This window comes from Cylas formicarius, unplaced genomic scaffold (genome assembly GCF_029955315.1).
Source record: "Cylas formicarius isolate icCylForm1 unplaced genomic scaffold, icCylForm1.1 PGA_scaffold_2__14_contigs__length_35257938, whole genome shotgun sequence".
Lineage (NCBI taxonomy): Eukaryota > Metazoa > Arthropoda > Insecta > Coleoptera > Brentidae > Cylas > Cylas formicarius.
The window spans coordinates 29,727,969-29,747,938 of NW_026844319.1; the positions used below are offsets into that span (position 1 = coordinate 29,727,969).

A 19,970-nucleotide genomic window follows, 5' to 3' on the forward strand; every position below is an offset into this window, starting at 1 on the left:
TAACGCATACCAAATATCACAAACTCAAAAGCCAATATTTGAGTTGGAATAAATAATCCAAATTGTGATAACCTGCTTTCCGATCGATACGGAGACATGGTATAGTGTTATTCTCAGGTTAAAATGTGTTTGTATTTAACCTGCGTCCTGAAACAAGCAGAAGGCGATTTACAACGGGATCGTAATAACTGCTTTATTGTGTCAACAATAATAAGAAATCGTCACCTTAATGCGGTTCAAGTGCAGCAACAGCTCCATGAAGTTCGAAGAGTGGCTATTAGTCAGTGGACAGTGAGGAGAAGACTAAAGGAAAATAACCTGAGCCCAAAAACAACTGCAATTGGTCTAAAACTTACTCATCGACAAGCACAGACATTGGATCAATGGGAGTCTGTTCTGTTCTCAGATGAGACCAGAATATGCCTTTTTGGTAGTGACCGACGCAGAAAAGTGCACCGAAAAGCAGTAGAGCGATTTGCAGAATGCTACAATGAAGAGCGGAGCCCTTATGGAGATGGTTACTGGATGCAATTTCCATGGACGCACGAACCGACCCTGTTTTTATTGGTAGGGGAGGCCGTGGTCAAAGGCCAAGAGGTTTAAGAGGTGCTAGGTATATCGAGGATATACATATTACATTGGAGAAGAAATCATTTTTATGCATGACAATGCATAAAAGGATCGTGCATACCTCAAGGATCGTGCAAGATTACATTTTAGAAGTCAGTGGAGTGGCCAGCACGCAGTCCCGACCTCAATCCGATAGAACATTTGGGATGTGCGGATGTGCGGAGAATTCGAGCTAGACTTAGTACCCCAACGATCCCAGAGCTTATTGTTGCAGTAGAGGAAGAGCGACATTCCACAAAAAACAATAGCGAACTTGATTAAATCTATGGCTAATTGGGCCAGAAGAGCTCATAGCCATTGATAAAAATTAAGTGTTGTCAATAACCCTATAAGTCTTTAGTAATATAAAAAAGTTAATTTGACTCGTGCAGTTCTTTTACTATGTTAAAACTAAAAACCAGAAATAAAGTTTAATCAATTTTTTTTATTTGATAATCAGTTACCAAAAAAAAAATTAAATTATATAAAGTATAAACTTACTTTTATAAGCAATATTTTTCAAATTCGAGTTTCGTTCAACGTTTTCGGGCCCAATTTAGAGGCTTCGACAAACGGTGGGTTATTTTTAGTCGTTCGCGAACAATCGGGACTCGAATCAAACGAGCCGGTACCGAATCAAAACCGCCACCGTTGCCAGGCCAAACCGCAGGCCGGAAGCGCACGTAGGAAACAATGTTTATAATTGGCCTTCAATTTGCTTTGACAATCTTCTGACCGACGCGATTGGTTTGCTCTCCTCGAAGGATTACAGAATGGCACAATATATTACTTAACAAAATCAGGAAAGTGAGCAATAAATTTCTTATCTCTACGATGAAAGCAAAGGTTGGATTTAAGTAAATTACAACTACGAGCTAAAGAATTGCATATACGTTGGTTTTAAATAAACATATCTATATCTATTCCGTTTAGAAAAACACAATTATTATAAGTCCGAGCACATCTTATTATAGGAGAGTTTGAAAACGTGGAAAACGTCAGTCTGGTGCACGCCTAATATGGATCAGCATTAGAGCTCAAGTAATTTATACAAAAAGAAGAATCCACAAGGTTATTTACAACTTTGTAAAGAAAAACAATACCAAGACAGTTTCTTCGAGTTTCAAGCGACTTCAAATTGTAAAATTTTAAGTTTTCTTCATACGAGCAAAAGTGTCGATCTCTATTGTACCTAAAGTTTAAGTTGTTAAAAGATTTTTTGTATGCTTTTTATTCTGATGATATATTTACTATAAATAGGATTCCAACCTGTGGATGAGTACTCCAGTACAGCTTATCATGCTATATAAACCATTATTACTGACTGACGCTTGTTTTTTGACAAATTAAATGCGCTCCCCATTTAACCTCTTGCTGAGGGTAAAACTATATATTTGAAGCTGTTTAAGTTGCAGCCAAAGTTGGTCGAGCTATCCAAGGACCCGCCGTTTGCGCATACCTATCCGGATTCACTTTGAATGAGAATCCGTAAGAATGTTGTCGAATTAACACGCAAAGCTAATTAACGTGGCGCTTCCTTGAACACCGAACGTCGTGAATGAAAAATGCACTTGTTCGTTATCATTGGACAAAAACTCTCATGGTTTTCGTCCGACCGGTAAGGTATGGGCTTAAAGAAAAAAAAAAGTGACTTTTGTTGGGTGCATTTAGGCCGCAGAATCCAATAATTTTATGTTTTTATTTTGTGTATATTTTACATCATATTACGATTGCCAGTTAAATAAGCCAAAGTTATTTTGATCTTTATCGAATCACAACATCTTTCGAATGCCAAGGGCGTAAAAAATATGGAAGGCATACCACGAGTCCACTGAGTATGTATTTGGCAAATCAAAATCTAATTTTCAGCAGGAAATTTCTATTTTGGGCATCGAGTATACATCGATTTCTTCATTTCTGTCCTTGTGTGCGTTTGAAAAGGTCTAAGAAGACAATTCCTCGAAAACCGTTTATGCAACCAAAAAAATTTTTGAACGAAGAGACGCACAAGTTCTAACTCCATAAACTTCTATTCCTGATAATTTTTTAGAAATATACAGGGTGTGCCGCATATTCAAAAAAATTGCAAAGTTGCTATAAGTTAAGGGCTGTGTTTCAGATATTAGTTTCCTTTACGTGGAAATGTAGCCCGTATAGAAAGGTAAAAGTCAAAAAAAATATTTTTTTGGGATATTTTGGCTTTCAAAAAAATATTTTCTCTAAAACTTTTAACCCTATCGGCAAAATTCGTGAACCAGGAAATGAGAGAGATCCAGGACAACAACTTTCATTTCAGCCATTGTTTCGATTATATACGGGGTTTTTCAATTTTAGACAAAAATCTAAAAGGCCCTGAAAATTGTTCTTTTCGACATTAAATTATATTTCTATTTGGTTGGGGCACTAATGAAGGCCCCACCGAGGCCTACAGTTTTTGTATTTACGGTTTTTTCGTCTATCGCACACGTTTCTCGAGATATTTTAAAGAATCTTTGTCGCTATATCTCTCACTCAATCTAGGTGCGATGACCATGCATATAGATTCTATTGAAAAAATTCGTATACCAGGAAACGCGCGAGATCCAGTTCTATGATTTTTACTCGGGGCATTTTTTGGGTTATGTACAAGGTGTTTCGATTATGGGTAAAAACGTAAAATCAAAAAGTGTTTAAATTATTAGCCGTAAATGGAAAACCATAAAACATGGGATAATTTGGTAAGCTAATCAAAAGAAGGTTTGAAGTTTCTTCTACCAGGACGCGACAGGTATTTGAAGAAATATCATTGGGAATCGCTGTTATTTGTATTGGGTGGTCCATTTCGATAATTCGCGTCAAAAGCCTAGACGATATATTTCGAGACATACCATACCCGCAGAAAATTTAAAGCAGAGCTGCTGGAAGTTACCCACGCATAACATATCTTCACTAAACCTACTTATCCTTCTTCACAAAGCACACAAAGCATATGCCTTCGTATCGTTTAACTAGTCGCCATTTAAATTCCGTTTTAACTGGCGACGAGGTTTTTGTTTGCTCAGCTCCAACGCAAATATTTATTTTCGATTTTGCCGTTAAACATTTATGGCGGTTGTTAAATTCGGGATATATTACGTCGATTTGCAATATTTCCATTGTATTTTGTTCTCCTAATATTTAATCGAAACAATCAAATATTTATTTTCAGTATAGTTAATACATACACAGATACAGCCTCAGAGACAGTTTCAATTTGGCCCTGAAGAAGTCAACAGGATGATTGGCGAAACGTCAGGAAATATCAAAAATGTTTTCACAGAATACATTATACTCTACGATGACTAAAGAAACCAATAATTAATATGTTTTCAATTTTCCTGGGTTTGTAGCTAAGTAGAGTTCTATGATAACAAAGTCAATGTGTATCCTGTTTACACTGCAAATTGCCTGTTTAAAATATTTTAATTGGTCTTAACATAAAATAACATAGTAAGTAAATAAATAAATTATGAAATATTCTGAAAGGTACAAAAGTTTAATACAACAACATACGCATTTGCACTAATAGTTCATACAGTAGCACATAGATGGCGTTACTAATAAAAATACAGCACGTATAAATAAAAACCTCTGGCAGCGTGTCACACAACATATCACCGTTCTGACGAGCGTTAAATATTCGCTACCCACTTTGAACTTCTGACAGCAGCCATCCACTCGAAAACCAATCAAACCCGCCCACCGAATCGGTCAGATTTACCCCATATGCGGAAGACTCGAGCGAATTCGCAGAAACCTACGCTACGTTGCCAGATCTTCTCGACGTAAGACTTGTTCCAAACAAAATTTTTCTTCATTCGAAATTCTAATAATAAAAGAGTGATAATTTGAAAATGATTCAGCTAATTCAAGGCGTGTGTTGTCCCCTACAAAATACATCGAAATTTTTATAATTTTTCAATCAGCTGATAATCCCACATAATTGAGCGTGTCAGGTCAAGGAAACATTAACAAAACGGGGAACGAGGTAACCTGAAGTCTTGCTTGTACGTTTTTATTATTGTTAATGGGAAATGCTATATGTAGAAGATGTTTGTTAGTGGTGTAGCTCGCAGTGCTGTCGTATCCACTTATGTGAAGTTACGCAACAACGCAATTATTTTTAAGTAAAGTAAAAAAGTTCTTAGACATTAAGATAGTTCAAATACTATTTTTTTACTCAGATAAAGTGTTAGGATTGTATTGACAATGTGGTCTTCTATAAGTAAAAATAGGTTATGACTGAAGTTTGGTTAGGATGTTATAGATTAACAAAAAAACATCTCTTCTTCTATCGTTCAAGTCTACCATGGGCACTCGCCCACCGCCGACATCCATGGAGGGATTTTCCCATATATACGATTGTTTTTGTTCTGCGCATGCATATTAATTATAGGCGGTGACGTCACATGATGATACATGATACCTAATACTCTAAAATGTGACAGATTGTGACTATATGGATAAGACGGTTTAAATTATAAATAATCCAACAAAAATATGTTCTTTGAATCCCTCAAATTAGATTTTCGTGTATTTTGATAATTGCAGTCAAAAGCCTGAACGATACGGCAGGGACCGCGTTTATTAATGTTAATTTTGGCAACAGTTAGGTAAATTAAAATTGTTGGGATAAAATTTGGATCCGAGCGAGGAAATACCCATATTAAAAAATAAAGTGTATCATTTGTATAGTTCAATGACTCTTCTTGAACTAGCGCAGTGGCTTAAAGTGTGCTATATGAGTATCTCTTTCTGATTGAGTAACTTTTTACTTATATTCTAAGTAGAACTAGTTGGATTTTAAGTAAATTTAAAGGCGACTACAAATTTAATGTTCAAACTCAATGGTTAAATAATTCTTGTAAAATGGCATCTATATCGGACTGAAGCGTCTTATTTCGATAATTGCCGTGAATAGCCAAGACGGGATATTTCGAGACATACCATACCCGAATAAGATTAGGTAGTCGAAAACAAACCGACAACACCGGGTCCCGTCCAAACCTCTGCCGCACTGAAAATTGCAACGTTGCCACCAAAAGTCCCAATAAATTCCCTACACGGTCTTTGAAATTGCTCGCAATTTCTAGATTTTTTAGATGCACCATTGTTATGTATTTTCTTACCGCATTTTTTGAAATTCATTGTTCAAATACTTATACTTATAACAAATTCTAAATTATAATTATATATAAGAAAATTATTATCAAAGTTTTTTATTACTTAAGTAATTATTTATGTGTCTTAGAAAAATACTTCAAAAAATCGAAGTACAAATACCTCAGATAGCACACAATATCCCCAGTATATCCGTCAATGTAAGCATATAACTAAGGATATACTGTAAAATACATCCCAGGAATATCCTCTGAATGAATAGCTTGCGGATTTACTGTACACGACATACCACAGATATCCTCTAAATAGATGGCCGTTGCTCCATAATGGGACCATTAGAATAAAAATCAGGGAAAAAAGTGAAAAACTCTAAAACAAAATGAAACCCAAAAGGTTAAATTTTGGGTTTTTTTAAGTTGTGGTGGTTTGGGAGACATTTTATTGGCAAAGTTTTTGTGCACATCTACATTGACGTCAGTGTTGGCAAGTCCTAAAAAAAACCGGAATGACGCAACTACTCGCGGTCGTGCCGTGCCGGACTCGCTCGAATCTCATCGGCTTCTTCTTTTCAGCTTTGTTTTTGTTGGCGGTATACGGCGACTTGGTGTCTATTTTGAATATTTTGTTTTCTGGGCTTACTGCTGTCAGTACTTTTATCTCATTTTATTTATTTTTTTTTATTTTAGTTATTTTTTGTGGTATTATTATTACCGAAGAACTAATAATTCATGTAAGTAAAGCTTTTTGGTAATATATAACATAAGATTAGATAAATTCTAAGCTCAACGAACCATTGTTGTGTAGTCTACTAAGTAAGCAATATTAGAGAAAATCCTCCCAAACAAAAATGCATTTTCAGTTTGTCTTAAAATGGATGCAAGAATCACTCCCCCAAAACAGAGTATTAATTTTAGGGATCACCCTGCATTACGTACAATTTTCACATGAAAACGTTTTCCAATTTTTTAAGGCTTATTTCATTTGATAATAGGTACCATCTCGAGCAAAAAGAACTAGGAAAATTTTTAGGTTGACAAAAAATATTGCATGAAAATAGTCAAACTGAAAAGTCATATTTGTTCTATATTTTTTCTTTGCGCGCGATAGCACCTACTCTCATGAAAGAGATCTTACCGATGAGAATTGAATGAGGTTTGTATTTAATGAAATGAAATACATAAACGGATACCTACATCATCGTGGATATTAGCATCGAAGATCACTTTCATGACAGTACTATCAGCTTCAAATCTTCTTTTTTGAACATATACGATACCAGTCTCGTTCTTTTTATAAAGTACAGATATATAAAACCTGTCTTTCTTAATACTCAAATATTTTCAGATGCGGATAAGAAGGCAAACACATCACAAACATCAAAAGAATGTGAATAGCTGCTTGGCTGAAAAGAGCTACTTTCCCCAAAGAATAAAGATTAAATATTAATTGGAAAAAACTTGTGCCTTTCAAATATCGCCTGCAGTGATGACTTCACCAACCCAATAGGTTAATTCAATCACACGCCAGTATCAAACACTGGCATAGAATGGTTGTAGTCGTACAACCAATTGGACTACTGCACCACTACCTTTCCGGTATTGCTCATAGGCTGTTGGAAATAACCAACTAAACAAAAATTCTTGCGTCAGGGTAGAACTAAAAAAATTGGGAATATTGGATTGTTAGCATTGTTTTATAAAAGAATAAGAAGCATCGCATCACTAAAATACGGACACATGATGCGGTATGTACCTCCGGAACACCATAACTACTTCAAATAACTCCGGCATACCGAGAATGTTGACGAATAACTTGTTACTACATTTATTTCTATTATCTAACACTTTTTGTAACAAAACAAAAACGACCTAAGTCCTTTTAAGGAAAGCAAGGTCATATTAGCGACTTTTTAACAAGACGTATACAATTAAATCCCTTAAATTCGATTTAACATTGCAAGCCCACCATACATCTTAAGTATATTTTTAATTTTGTAAAAACGCAAGACCTTAAGTAAATGGGGAAATTTCCGTAGAAGCGGCAACGCTGCGGAAATTGAACGGCAGCGACGGAGAGAGTTCCCTATCGGTCTTTTTCCGACCGCTGCGGAAGAAAGAGAGACCCGCGACGAAACGTAGGAGACTTTCCCGATCATCTGTTGCACCGGCTCGAAGCGACATCGGCAAATACCTGAATATTGACATTTGGCGAGTAGTCGCTTTGACGTCGTCGGTTTTGGTGGTCGCGGGTTTACGCTATCCGGATCGCCATCGATCTCGCGACACTTTTCGCGAACCCAGGCGCGAGAAGAAAACCGCCAAAATGGCCGAGGACCAGGAACTGAACAATGACGAGAACGACATGAACACCAAATTCGGGCTGCGGCTTAAGGGTAGGAAGGGCGCGTTAAGGAAAAAAAACGTCTACGTGATCAAGGACCACATGTTCATACCGAGATTCTTCAAACAGCCGACGTTTTGCTCCCACTGCAAGGATTTCATCTGGTAAGCGCGAAAGATTGATTTTCGGCGTCGCTTCGTTGCGTGTGTGTGCGAATGGAGAGGCGGTTGGGGGTGGCATCACAAAGAAGCCTCCTGACGAGAATACTCTGCCGGAATCTTCGTCGTGTTGGCTCTCGACGGACCTATTGTTATTGGGCGAAGCCATTATACTGGTGCCAGAAATATAGTGCTTTTACAACGGACCCCGTTATTAACTTTGCCCGCTTACTCCAAAACCGCAGCCCCTTATAGAACACCCTGCCACCATTCCAGGACCGTCCTAGGAGTTTATCCACCTACACTAACATGTGGGATATAAGTATGTTTTTAACCCTTTTCGCCGAGCAATTAGCAATAAAAAATTAGTACATTTCTTTAAATTTCTACATAGTATCATTATTAATATACAAAATATTAAATATAATAATAATAAAGTATCAAAAGAGTTTCTCGGTCTGCACATTGACAACAAACGTACATGGAATCATCACGTCGACAACATATTGCCCACATTAAACTCCTGCTCATAGCTTAATCCAAACTATTAGAGATACGGCATCCATTGACGTTTTAAAGCTGGTGGACTATGGGCTGTTCCAATCAGTGATAGATTACGGTATAATTTATTGGGGTCTAGCCACTGGTGCATACCGGGTCTTCTTAGCACAAAAACGGGCTATTCGTTACATGATGCTTGTAACTAATAAACATTCATGTAAAAATTTATTCAGGGAACTTCAGATCATGGCCCTTCCGTCATTATATATTTATTCCGCTTTGATTTACGTCAAAAGTAATATGGCAAGATGGATGGAAGTTCCATTCTCCAAACTGTATCAAAAACCAATAGTTTTGGCACCGGTTTATTTTCAAACAAGCCCTCAAATCTTTCCGCGGTTATATTTTCATGGCACTTCACTTGAATCTTTGACGTTTTTGGCAGACAAAAATAAGGCATCTTCCATTCGGCATGAAGAATTATTATGCGTTTTCCATGTGAAGGCGGCACGTCTAGTACACACTTGTTACTATTATAACACCATCCTTTTTTACTGTGTCCGGAATGTCGAACCACATTTCGTGTAAATACACCATTGGCCTATTTTGCTCTCTATTTGCATTTAAGTAATCCACCCTCCATTGCGAAGTTTTTTGAGATTCCATTAATAATTGACGTTTATTAATTATTTGGAACTGAAACACTATTTTCTTCAAAAAAGTACGCCACAACTCTGTGACACAACTAATGTTTAAGCCTGTCAGTACTTTTTTTGCAGTTTTTCTAGTGGTAAAACACTATTCACTCTGCTCTTTAAAAAATCGCGAAGTACCAGCATCTTCTCTCACTTTCCTCTTGACTATTATCCCATTTGCAACAATTTTTCTTCGGAACTTTGGTCATGTCACTTGTTTTTATTGCTGCTCCTACTTCCCCTTCTGGATTTCTTACAAAATTGTAAACATTCAAAACAATTTGTTTAGCATCCGAAGACAAATATAACCGTTTTTTATTTGCTGAGGTAGTTCGTTTTCTAGATTGTCATTAGGTTCGACTACCATCTCCACTTCGTCTTCCAATTCTGCATTGTTTTCCATGTCTTCTTCGAACAGGGGAACATCCGCTTCATTCTATGGTCTCCTCATTTTGATGTTTTAAAAAGCAGGAACCTTCAAAAAATCTTTAATTGTAAGATTCTAATAAATATTTATCTGTATTCTTATCGAAGGAGCATCTTTCCCATGATACATAAAAAAATTCTCTAGCAGCTTATCTGAATTTAGGGCTTGTTGAATGGTTGGTGGTGGTCGGAGATGAACTTCTTCATCTTCTTCTTCGTCTTGATGCTCTTCCTCACCTTTTCTTGCTTGTTGTAATATAGCTTCTTCTGTCTAATCTGCTGTTGTAGGCAAATCCTGATCTATCACCATAAAATCTTCCAACTCCTCGCTTGTAAACGTAATTGTTGTTTAGAACTGCTTCAACCCACTCGCTTAGTGGCTGATCATCTTCCAAGTCCTGTTCGCATTCTGTCTCGATAATAAGTCCTGCATGACGATATGAATGTTGAAATGTTTCTGCTGTCACTTCTTTCAAAGCTTTACTAATAAAGTTGACTGCATATTAGTGTAAAATTTGTTTTCGGACTTGATCATTTTTTTTTCCTGTATCGACTCTTAAGACTTTTTATTACGCTCTGGTCCATCAGCTGTAATACGCTTCGAAATTTAAAAGTTTTATCTGGCGCCATTTTGTAAAAAATACCAGATTGGTCAGCATTAAAAATGTCGTCGGCAGGGTACTCTTCTGCTAGTTTTAGCCACGTCTTCTCCAGCCAATCGTTAGTGACGTTTCTGTCGACATCGCGAGCTTCGTCCCTTATCTGTCCATAATTTATACTATGTCTCTGTTTGAACTCCCCCAACCATCCTTCCGATGCCTTGAAATCAATAATGCCAAGCTGTTCAGTAAACTTTTCTGCTTTTAGTTTTACGATAGGTCCAGAGAGTGGTACATTTTTAAGACATTGCTGTTGGAACCACTGCCACATTGCCCGATCCAAATCTTCGTATTTTGGCTTTCTTAGTTTTTTACTGGAACTGCCTGCTCCTTCAGCCTGAATGATTTTTTCTTTGCACTTCCAAATCGTGAATACAGTCGACGGCGTAAGTCCGTATCGACGTCCCACATCACTTTTCTTTTCTCCCCGCTATATCTCCCGAATTAAAGCAACTTTATCATCTAGAGATAAAATCTTTCACCGATAAAGGCATTAACATTATTAGGGTAAGGAATTCTGACAAGGTAAGAGACTCTATTAATTACAAGTCGGCCTACATTCCTTACTTTGTTACCTGTTGTGCCCTTTTTTCTTTCGAGAAATTCGTTATACAGAGTGGATTAATACTTGCTTTGTATGGAGACCTAATAGTACAACAAATTTTGTTTTACTTTATACGGAGTTTTCACAGTATATACGAACATATTGCAATTTGGATTAAACTCTTAAGAACGATCACCTGATAAACGCTTCTACTTGTTTGAAAATAAATAACAAAGAAATAATTCTTTTTTAACCAATTTTGACAAATAGTAGACACCAACTACAAGTTTCATCCAAGGGGTAACTGAACCCCAATCTGAATAAGCCCACTTTTAAGGTTATAAAATAAAAGGCGTAAAATCGACGTCGTGAGAAATAAGTGGTTCTCAGTTGGACAAAAAAGAACACCGCCATTTTTCTATTCTGCTTCAATTGTAATTCTTATTTTTATCAGCTGGGGTCAATAATTATAGAAATTCTTAACCACCTGCGTTTCTTCGGCGAAGGAAGTTGCTTAATCGACACTTAAGTGAGCGGAAATAGCTCGTGGAGATAATTACGACCCAAAATTTTGAAGAAAAAAAATCGATTAATATTATTTTCATGCCCACTGACTCATTTTGCTATTTAATCGCAACTCTTTTACTTTCATAGTTTTTTGGAATGCAAAAAAACCTTAAACTTGCTTTTCGCAAAATTTTTGGTTGCGCGTAATCTAGTGTACCAATTTTGGATTTGGATGATTTGTCCCATAAGTTACACCTAATTTGGTGCTGATGGTACGGCCAATTAAGCCGCTAAATGGACTCTCCTACGTGTTCATTGTATATCGTCACTTACAGCTTTGTTTAACGGTAAACACATCGTAAAGGATGCTGCTCCCTGCAGGTCCGCGTAGGAGTCTGCTTCGGCGTTCAATTTGCTTAAGTTGATGTGTGTTAAGTGGATATTTCTTTCTGATATTCGGGTCTATTTTGTCTCTACGTTGTTATGATTAGAATTAGGATTTTATGTAAAAAACATCCTTTTTGTTTTTAGGAATATCAACACAATATTTTGTATATACCCGTTTTAGAATGAAATAATTAGGTTAATGATATAATTAAATTACATACAGTCGGAACTCTGTATACCGAAATTGAAAGGACTGTTTTTTTTTTTCGTTATAAATATATAAATATTTAAGAAATACATTTAATCTTTCAAGTAATCGGTCATTTTCTTTTGAATTTTTTTAGTATGCCAATACGCATCTCGTGCTTTGGTTAGTTTTGCATTTCTTCGAGAGGGTTATCTTCCCCATGCTACATAAAAAATTTCTCTAGCAGCTTAACTGCATATAGGGGTTGTTGTATGGTTGGTGGTGGTCCCAGATTCTTCATCTTCTTCTTCGTCTTGGTGCTCTTCCTCACCCTTTCTTGCTTGTTGTAATGCGGCTTCCTCTGTCAAGTCTGCTTTTGTAGGCAAATCCTGATCTATCACCATAAAATCTTACCATCCAACCAACCAACCAACCAACCATCCGTCCGAGCCAAGCTGTTCAGCAAACTTTTCTGCTTTTAGTTTAACGATAGGTCCAGAGAGTGGTACGATTTTAAGACGTTGCTATTGGAACCACTGCAACATTGCCCGATCCGAATCTTCAAATTTTGGCTTTCCTCGTTTTTTACTAGAACTGACTGCCGCTTCGGCCGGAATAATTTTTTCTTTGCACTTCCAAATCGTGGATACAGTCGACGGTGTAAGTCTGTATCGACGTCCCACATCACTTTTTTTTTTCTTTCCGTTCTATCTCCCGAATTAAAGCAACTTTATCATCTAGAGATAAAATTTTTCGCTTATTCGCCATGCTCGCCGTATTCACTAAATCAAATTAGAACTGATTGAACCAATGGTGTGCTTTTATACATACCGATAAAGGCATTAACAAAATCGCTTATTACGAGGAAAACACTCAGGACTCGGTAATTAGATTGTTAGGGTAAGGAATTCTGAGAAGGTAAGAGACTCTATTAATTACAAGTCGGCCTACATTCCCTACTTTGTTACCTAATGGGGATTAATACATCGCTTTGTATGGAGACTTAATATTACAACAAATTTTGTTCGTAATACGGAGTTTTCCATTATACAGAGTGTCGCTATAGGGATTTTCCACTGTATTTGGCATAAAATGAAACTTTGGTACATATTTTTTGTTGTTGTACATAAAGTTCTATTTTTCAAGATTAAAAATGAAGTGTATTTGCAATATTGTGGACTTTCTATTTATAGCCTTCAAATTCCGTTACTCAAGGATTAAGTCCTGGTCCGTTTTCTTGTTTGATGCTTTTATTTAATGTGATTCTAACAAACTCTTTTAAAAATTAGCACTGATGGTGCTTGTGATTGAATGAAATACATCCCACACTCTTCATATGTACTTTTGAATTTTTCCAAGCATTTTAAACATTTTATTTGCTGTCCGAGCGTCCGAGAGTGTCATTAAATTCAAAATGCTGAAAGTGAATGATCATTTGGGGTCTGTATGGGTTAAAAGTCATTCAGAGTTGGACTGGAAAAATGGTAAGTTCTTATTAATTAATTTGAAATATGTAATTTAATATATTTTAAACATTGCGATAAAAACTTATTTATTATTAGATAATTCATTGTATACATTAAGTTAAAATGAATATTATTTATCTTTAGGGTGGCATGTGAGAAAAAAATCACAAATAGACCATCACGTTGCCCCTGGAAAACATAAAAGTGGATGGGAGAGAATAAAGAAGAATAAAATTTCGCAGAGTTCTTTGCGACAGTGCATTTCAGCAGCATCTTCAAGAACAAATGATCAAGACGATTTTAATTTATACTTATGTGAAGCGCTGTTAAGTGCAAATATTCCCCTAAATAGGGTACAGAACACCAAATCTAAACAGATTTTAGAAACATTTTGCAACAAAAATATCCTTATGAAAGTACATCAAGAAAAAACTAATAGTATAGAGATTGTTCGATTTGTAAATGAAACCTTAATGGCTTTTTTTACTCCAGATATACTACCAACTGATAAAATACTTCTCTTAGTCACCGACGCAGCAGCGTATATGACCAAAGCAGGGCTAAATTAAAAAAATATATATAAAAATTTTATCCACGTAATTTGCTTGCCTTGCCTTATTTCCACGCGAATCACCTTAATCAAATAAAAAACATTGTGTTAGACTTTTCAGGTGCAGCTGATTCAATTAAAAAAACAAAAAATATATATGAAAAAGGTAAACTTATAGATCAGTTGACATATATTAAAGTTAATTTTAGTTTTTCAAGTCGCTTTATTAAAACATTAGAGACAGAACAAATGTCTTTGTTCAATAGTAGAAGGGTGCGAACATTTGTTGAAAAAAGTTCCAAGCAGAATAGGGAAAATTATTCTTGATAAATTTAATAGTGTAACAACAAAAAATTAAGAGTTTCAAAAATTACTTAAAATTTCAAAAATTTTATCATTAGATGCGATCAGGACATCTGCATCATTTAAATTCGCGCCAATTACTTCGGTCGACGTCGAAAGGACAAAAGCATATTAAGCGATAAAAAACAAAAATAAACGTATTTTTCTGGAAGCTAAAGTTACCAAAAAGAAAAAGTTTCCAACATTTTTAAAAAATACTTGGTAAAATTTGATTGCGCCCAATTTCTACTGTTGTTGTTGTTGTTGACACGGAGTGTTACTTCTCTGCTATACTTAACACATTTCTCATTTAGCACGGAATATTTTAGGTGAAAACCTTGTTGCTGTCTATGCGGGCTATATCGAAATATAAAAGAAGGTGAGATCTGAATCATAGTCTTTCAGTTATAACAAATTTTCGATAATAGGGGAACTAATTTTACAGTTTTTTTGAATTTGCGGCGCACCCTGTATATTTTTGAAAAATTTTTAAGAATAAAAGTTTACGGAGCCGTATCTTCTGCGTCTTCTGGTTCAAGAATTTTTTTGGTCTCATAAACGGTTTTTGAAAAATAATGTTTTTTGTAGACCCTTGCACACTCGAAAATCGCGAAAAAAAGGTGGATTCCGGCTTCGGATCAGGGCCATTTCTTATTAGCTTCTGTGCCTCGTGGAGGGAGGAGGCAAATTTCAATTTCGTAGCTCCAACAGTTCGAAAGTTATTCAGGAAAAACTAAAAGATGACAATGGAGAACGGAGAGACAAACAAAAAATTTTTTTTTGACTGTGATCATTTCTGTTACCGAGATATAAAATTTTTATACGAGCACAGATACTTTAGAAAAAACGATTTCATCGATTTTCGAAAGTAACAAGCGTGTACTAGACGTGCCGCCTTCGAATGGAAAACTCATGTTAATTCTTCACGCTGGGTCCAAAATAGTTGGGTGGAAAATGCCTTATTTTTGTCTGCCCAAAACGTCAAAGGCTCATGTGTGGATTATCATGAAAGCCGCGGGAATATTTCAGGACTGGTTTGAAAATAAGTTGTTGGCAAAACTATCGGGAAATACCGTTGTTGTGTTGAATAATCCCTCATATCATTCAGCCCAAATTAGAAAAATCATCATATCAAGACATTTTGTATTATTCCGTGCCTTCCCTTCGGGTAGTGTATAGAGTGCACCTAATGACAAGTGCTTTTGATGATTACATCTATGTTAATCAGCAGTGAAGTTAATATAGCATCTGAAGTTGATTTTACCTGTAATTAAATAAGACTATTTTAATTACTTTAGTGTTTTCCGTTCAAAGGAGTTTCGAGTAAAAAGACATTAATCCCAACCATTCCAAGTGCTTTCTTTCTTCCACGGGAACAAGGGACGACGTGGGCGTCGGGTAAATTGCTCGGATAAAAGTCGTACGGTAACAAATCCGATAAAAATGGCCCGCCGCGATGGCAACCGATCCTACCAGTTCTATTTTTGGCGTTTTTTTTTGCAAGTTTCATAATTTATTCGCGATGTGCCGCCCGGCTCGTTCCGGAATATAAATCGGGCAAAAATTCCGGAGGCTTTGACCCCCCCTTCCCATCGCACCAGGGGCGTTCAATTAAAATTAACGAAGGGATAATTGTGATAGAGACGCGGCGCCGTAAGGTACCGGGATTGATGAAGCTTATGGTTTTAAAAGTTAAAAACATTAAAAATTTATATCCTGTGTCCTTTCATTTAATTCATTTAAAAAAGTAAACTTTTGTAAAAAACAAAGATATTCAATACAGCACACATCGTAAGTACATTTGCATCATTAAAAAAATAATTTTACTTTCCAAGGAAAAAAAAAAACAATGGGTCGCAGTTTTTGTGCAAACTCTTTTTGGACTAACTAACTAACTTGCTCTATTATGTTATGCGAATGTCAGAAAAAACAAACGGCCATCGCAAGCTGTCAAAATGCTGTCAAATTAGCTTAAATCGTAGATCTTTTTTTCATTTAGTCGTTTTTGAGATATTTCAGTTTAAAAGCAATTATCGTTCGATTTCTGGACAATAGCCATATTGTTTAAAAATGGTCAAGTCTGCCTTGATATCAATCATATTATCTACGTTTGCAATTGTTTTAACAATGTTTTACTTTTGACAACAAAATATATTTGAAATGGGTTATACTGAGGAAGGAATACGCCAAATAATAAAATTATAAAATGCTAGAAAGTGCGAGGATTATAGAATTATTAGTTTAATGAGTCACCTTCTTAAAACTTTCCTTAAAATAATCTACAAGTCTACAAGAAATGTGAGGAACACAACTCGCACACAGTTCGGCTTTCCAGACGCATTAGGCACACGTGAGGCACTCTCGGCGGTTCAAGTTCTGTTCCAGCGCTGCAGGGACGTCAACAGGGCCATTATCTGTTTCATCGACTATCAGGAGGATTTTGACAGAATAAAACATGACAAACTGATGTCGATCTTACAGTTGGTCGGACTAGATGAAAAAGACCTCAAAATAAACGAAAACATATATTACAATCAAACAACAGCTGTCAGAATTGAAGACCAGGTGACGGACGAAATCAAGATAGAGAAAGGGGTTCTAAATACGTTATGAATCTTTCTTTGAATGACGTGGTGGTGAGGGGTTGAATAACAGTCAGGTACGCAGGTATCACAGAACCCAGCAAAGAGTATGGCCTTGATTTTAACATAAAAAAAACGAAATATATGGTTATCGGCAAGGACCGGGACAACTACTGGTTAATCAACAAGCAATAATTCGCGTCTCAAGCTACCTCAAGGAACCTTGGAACGAATGTTAATGACAGATGGGATCATTCAGTTGAAGTCAGATAGAGCATAGAAAAGGCCAGGACAGCATTTGCCAAAACGAACAACATTTTTAAAAGTCACGCTCTACCTCTAAAAACTAAAGTCCGTCTGCTCCGATGCTACGTGTTTACGGTAGAAACTAGAGGCTTTTAAAATGTGGTGCTATAGACGTATCCTGAAAATTTCCAACGTAAAGAAGCGGACTACTGGACTAGTTAGGCCACATTATGCGCAACGAACAGCGATACGATCTGTTGCAGGTTATTCTGCATTCTTTGGAAAAAGAGGTCCAGGACGGAGGAAAATCTCATGTGTTCTTTAGTATTAGTTTGTGCCTTGTGCAGTGAACGTTACAGTTCGTAAAATATGGTATTTCCGAGGTATTTTACTCAAAAGGAATTAGAGGCGGCTATGGAGGTAATCGTGATGGATGAGGACAATAACAATTAAAGTTGTAAGTATTATTTGGATTTACGTATTCTTATGTATTGTAGCATTCCATTCCTTGTGAATTTATGCTAAAAATAACGTTAAAAAATATTTACAGAACAGATAGGCGCGGTCTATATTGCACCCGACGTGGATACCTTGACTGACGAAGAAGATATGAACGATAACATAAATCTACAAGAGTTTGGGGAACCAACTGTTACATTTGGGACTTCGAGTTACATACAGAGTATGATACAGCTGTCCTTCAACAGTCCTGTAATGCATCAACTACTGAAACTGAGATTGATTCATCAGATGATTAAACCCTGGAATTCTAAAGAAAACGTATGCTTTCTGCAAACGACAGGCTTGCTTCTACTGTGAAATGGAAGAAAGGTCAGATTGAGTACACGCACACACCTATGTCTGATGAATAGGCCATCTGGAAAAACTCCGCTTGAAATATTTTTTATGTTTTTTGATGACGAAGTGATTGATTTGATTTTAAATCTTACATTGCTTTGCGCCTTTTAAAAACTGATAAAACAATTACTCAAAGAAATCTTGCACCGGCCACAGATGTGTGATAAATAAGGTCACCTCATGATTGTTCGTGCTAATAAAGCTCGAAGGAGACGTAGAATCTGCCACAGCCACACAATTTACGTTTGTAATAAGTGCAATGTACATTTACATACTGAATGCTTTGTAAAATATCACCAAAAATGTGTGCGCTTTCGCATCATAAAATATTATGCGTTTTTTTGTATCAAATCAGGTTCTATTTGGAAAACAATCTACTTTTAGATGTTTTCTGTCGAATTTGAACTTTCTTTTGTATATTTATGTATAAATTATATGTTACATCTTATGTACCCCAAAAAATTATTTAATGTTTTTTCCCAGTGGTTCGTTTAGTTGTAGTAGTTGTTTCGTTGTTTCGAGTTTTTATTTTTTATTTGCCACATGTAATGTATTCTTAAGTGCAACAAGATAAATAATTTCAGAGCAAAAAAGTATTTTTTTATTTATTTTCTTATACTTGAGATAATATGGGTTAAGAAGTTATATAATATAAAAATATATAATATAAAAACATGTATTGCTGAATCCGTGTTTAAAAACCATTTTTAACAATTTCACGAAACCGGGTATGATAAAAGCAACTATCGCGGAAATTTTTGGAACGAGAATCATAAATTAAATGAAATCCGTTGCACACTCTCTTAAAATTTAATGCAATTAGACTGTAGCCGAGAATTTCGTTGGGCGGCAGGGGAGGGGGTTAGTTCCCCAGCCTACTCGCCCTGTGCAACCAATCTCAGTCGCCTGTGTTCGGTTTCTAAGGCCTCGAGACTTTTGTCGGACTAAACTTCGGACTGGAACAGAAGTTTTGGTATCTGAAAGTTCAGTGGGGGCAAATTTGCAAGACGCAATTGAGTGAAATTATGCTGGATATACTTGCATTTGAAAAATATATGTTTTCGAGTTTAATATACTTTAATACAAGTTAAAGTTGATTAAGATTTATTTATGCTTTTTAAATTTAGCATACTAAAATGCACTGCGCTGCACGAGTCAAATTAACTTTTTTTTATTACTACAAACAAATATTGTTATTAACAACACTTATTTTTTAATAATAACATCTCTTACTCGATTAGATATAGATCTAATCAAGTTCGCTATTATCTCTTGTAGAATGTTAAGCCACTCTTCCTCTACTGCAACAATAAGCTCTAGGATCGAGGTTAGGGTACGGAGTCTAGCTCGAATTCTCCATTTTAGATCATCCTATAAGTGTTCGATAGGACTGAGGTCGGGACTGCGTGCTGGCCACTCCGAAACTTCTGTTATGTAATCTTGCTCGATCTTGCAGTATGCGGCCTAGCATTGTCATGCACAAAAGTGTATTCTTCACCAATGTAGTCGACATAGAGTACCACGTGATCTGACGAAATATGCTCGATGTACCTAGCACCTGTTAAACCTCCTACGGATGAAAACAGGGTCGGTTCGTGCGTCCATAGAAATTGCACCCCATATCATGCAGGAACCAGCTCCATAAGGGATCCGCTCTTCATTGCAATTGCAATTGTTTTCAGTCTTCTTCTCTCTGTCGACTGACTAATAGCCACTCTGTAAACCTCATGGAGAGTTGTTTTACTTGAACCGCATTAAGGTGACGATTCCTTAT

General features: G+C 36.2%; 1 protein-coding gene across 1 annotated transcript in view; it reads left to right on the forward strand.

Annotated features, from left to right (window-relative positions):
- Positions 1–7,861: 7,861 nt before the first annotated feature.
- Positions 7,862–19,970, forward strand: part of LOC132697682 (protein kinase C, brain isozyme) — a 52,365-nt gene continuing 40,256 nt past the window's right edge. The window contains exon 1 of the mRNA XM_060663234.1: positions 7,862–8,252. Within this exon, the coding sequence (XP_060519217.1) occupies positions 8,071–8,252 (182 nt within the window). The 5' untranslated portion in view covers positions 7,862–8,070. The remainder of the gene's footprint in view (positions 8,253–19,970) is intronic.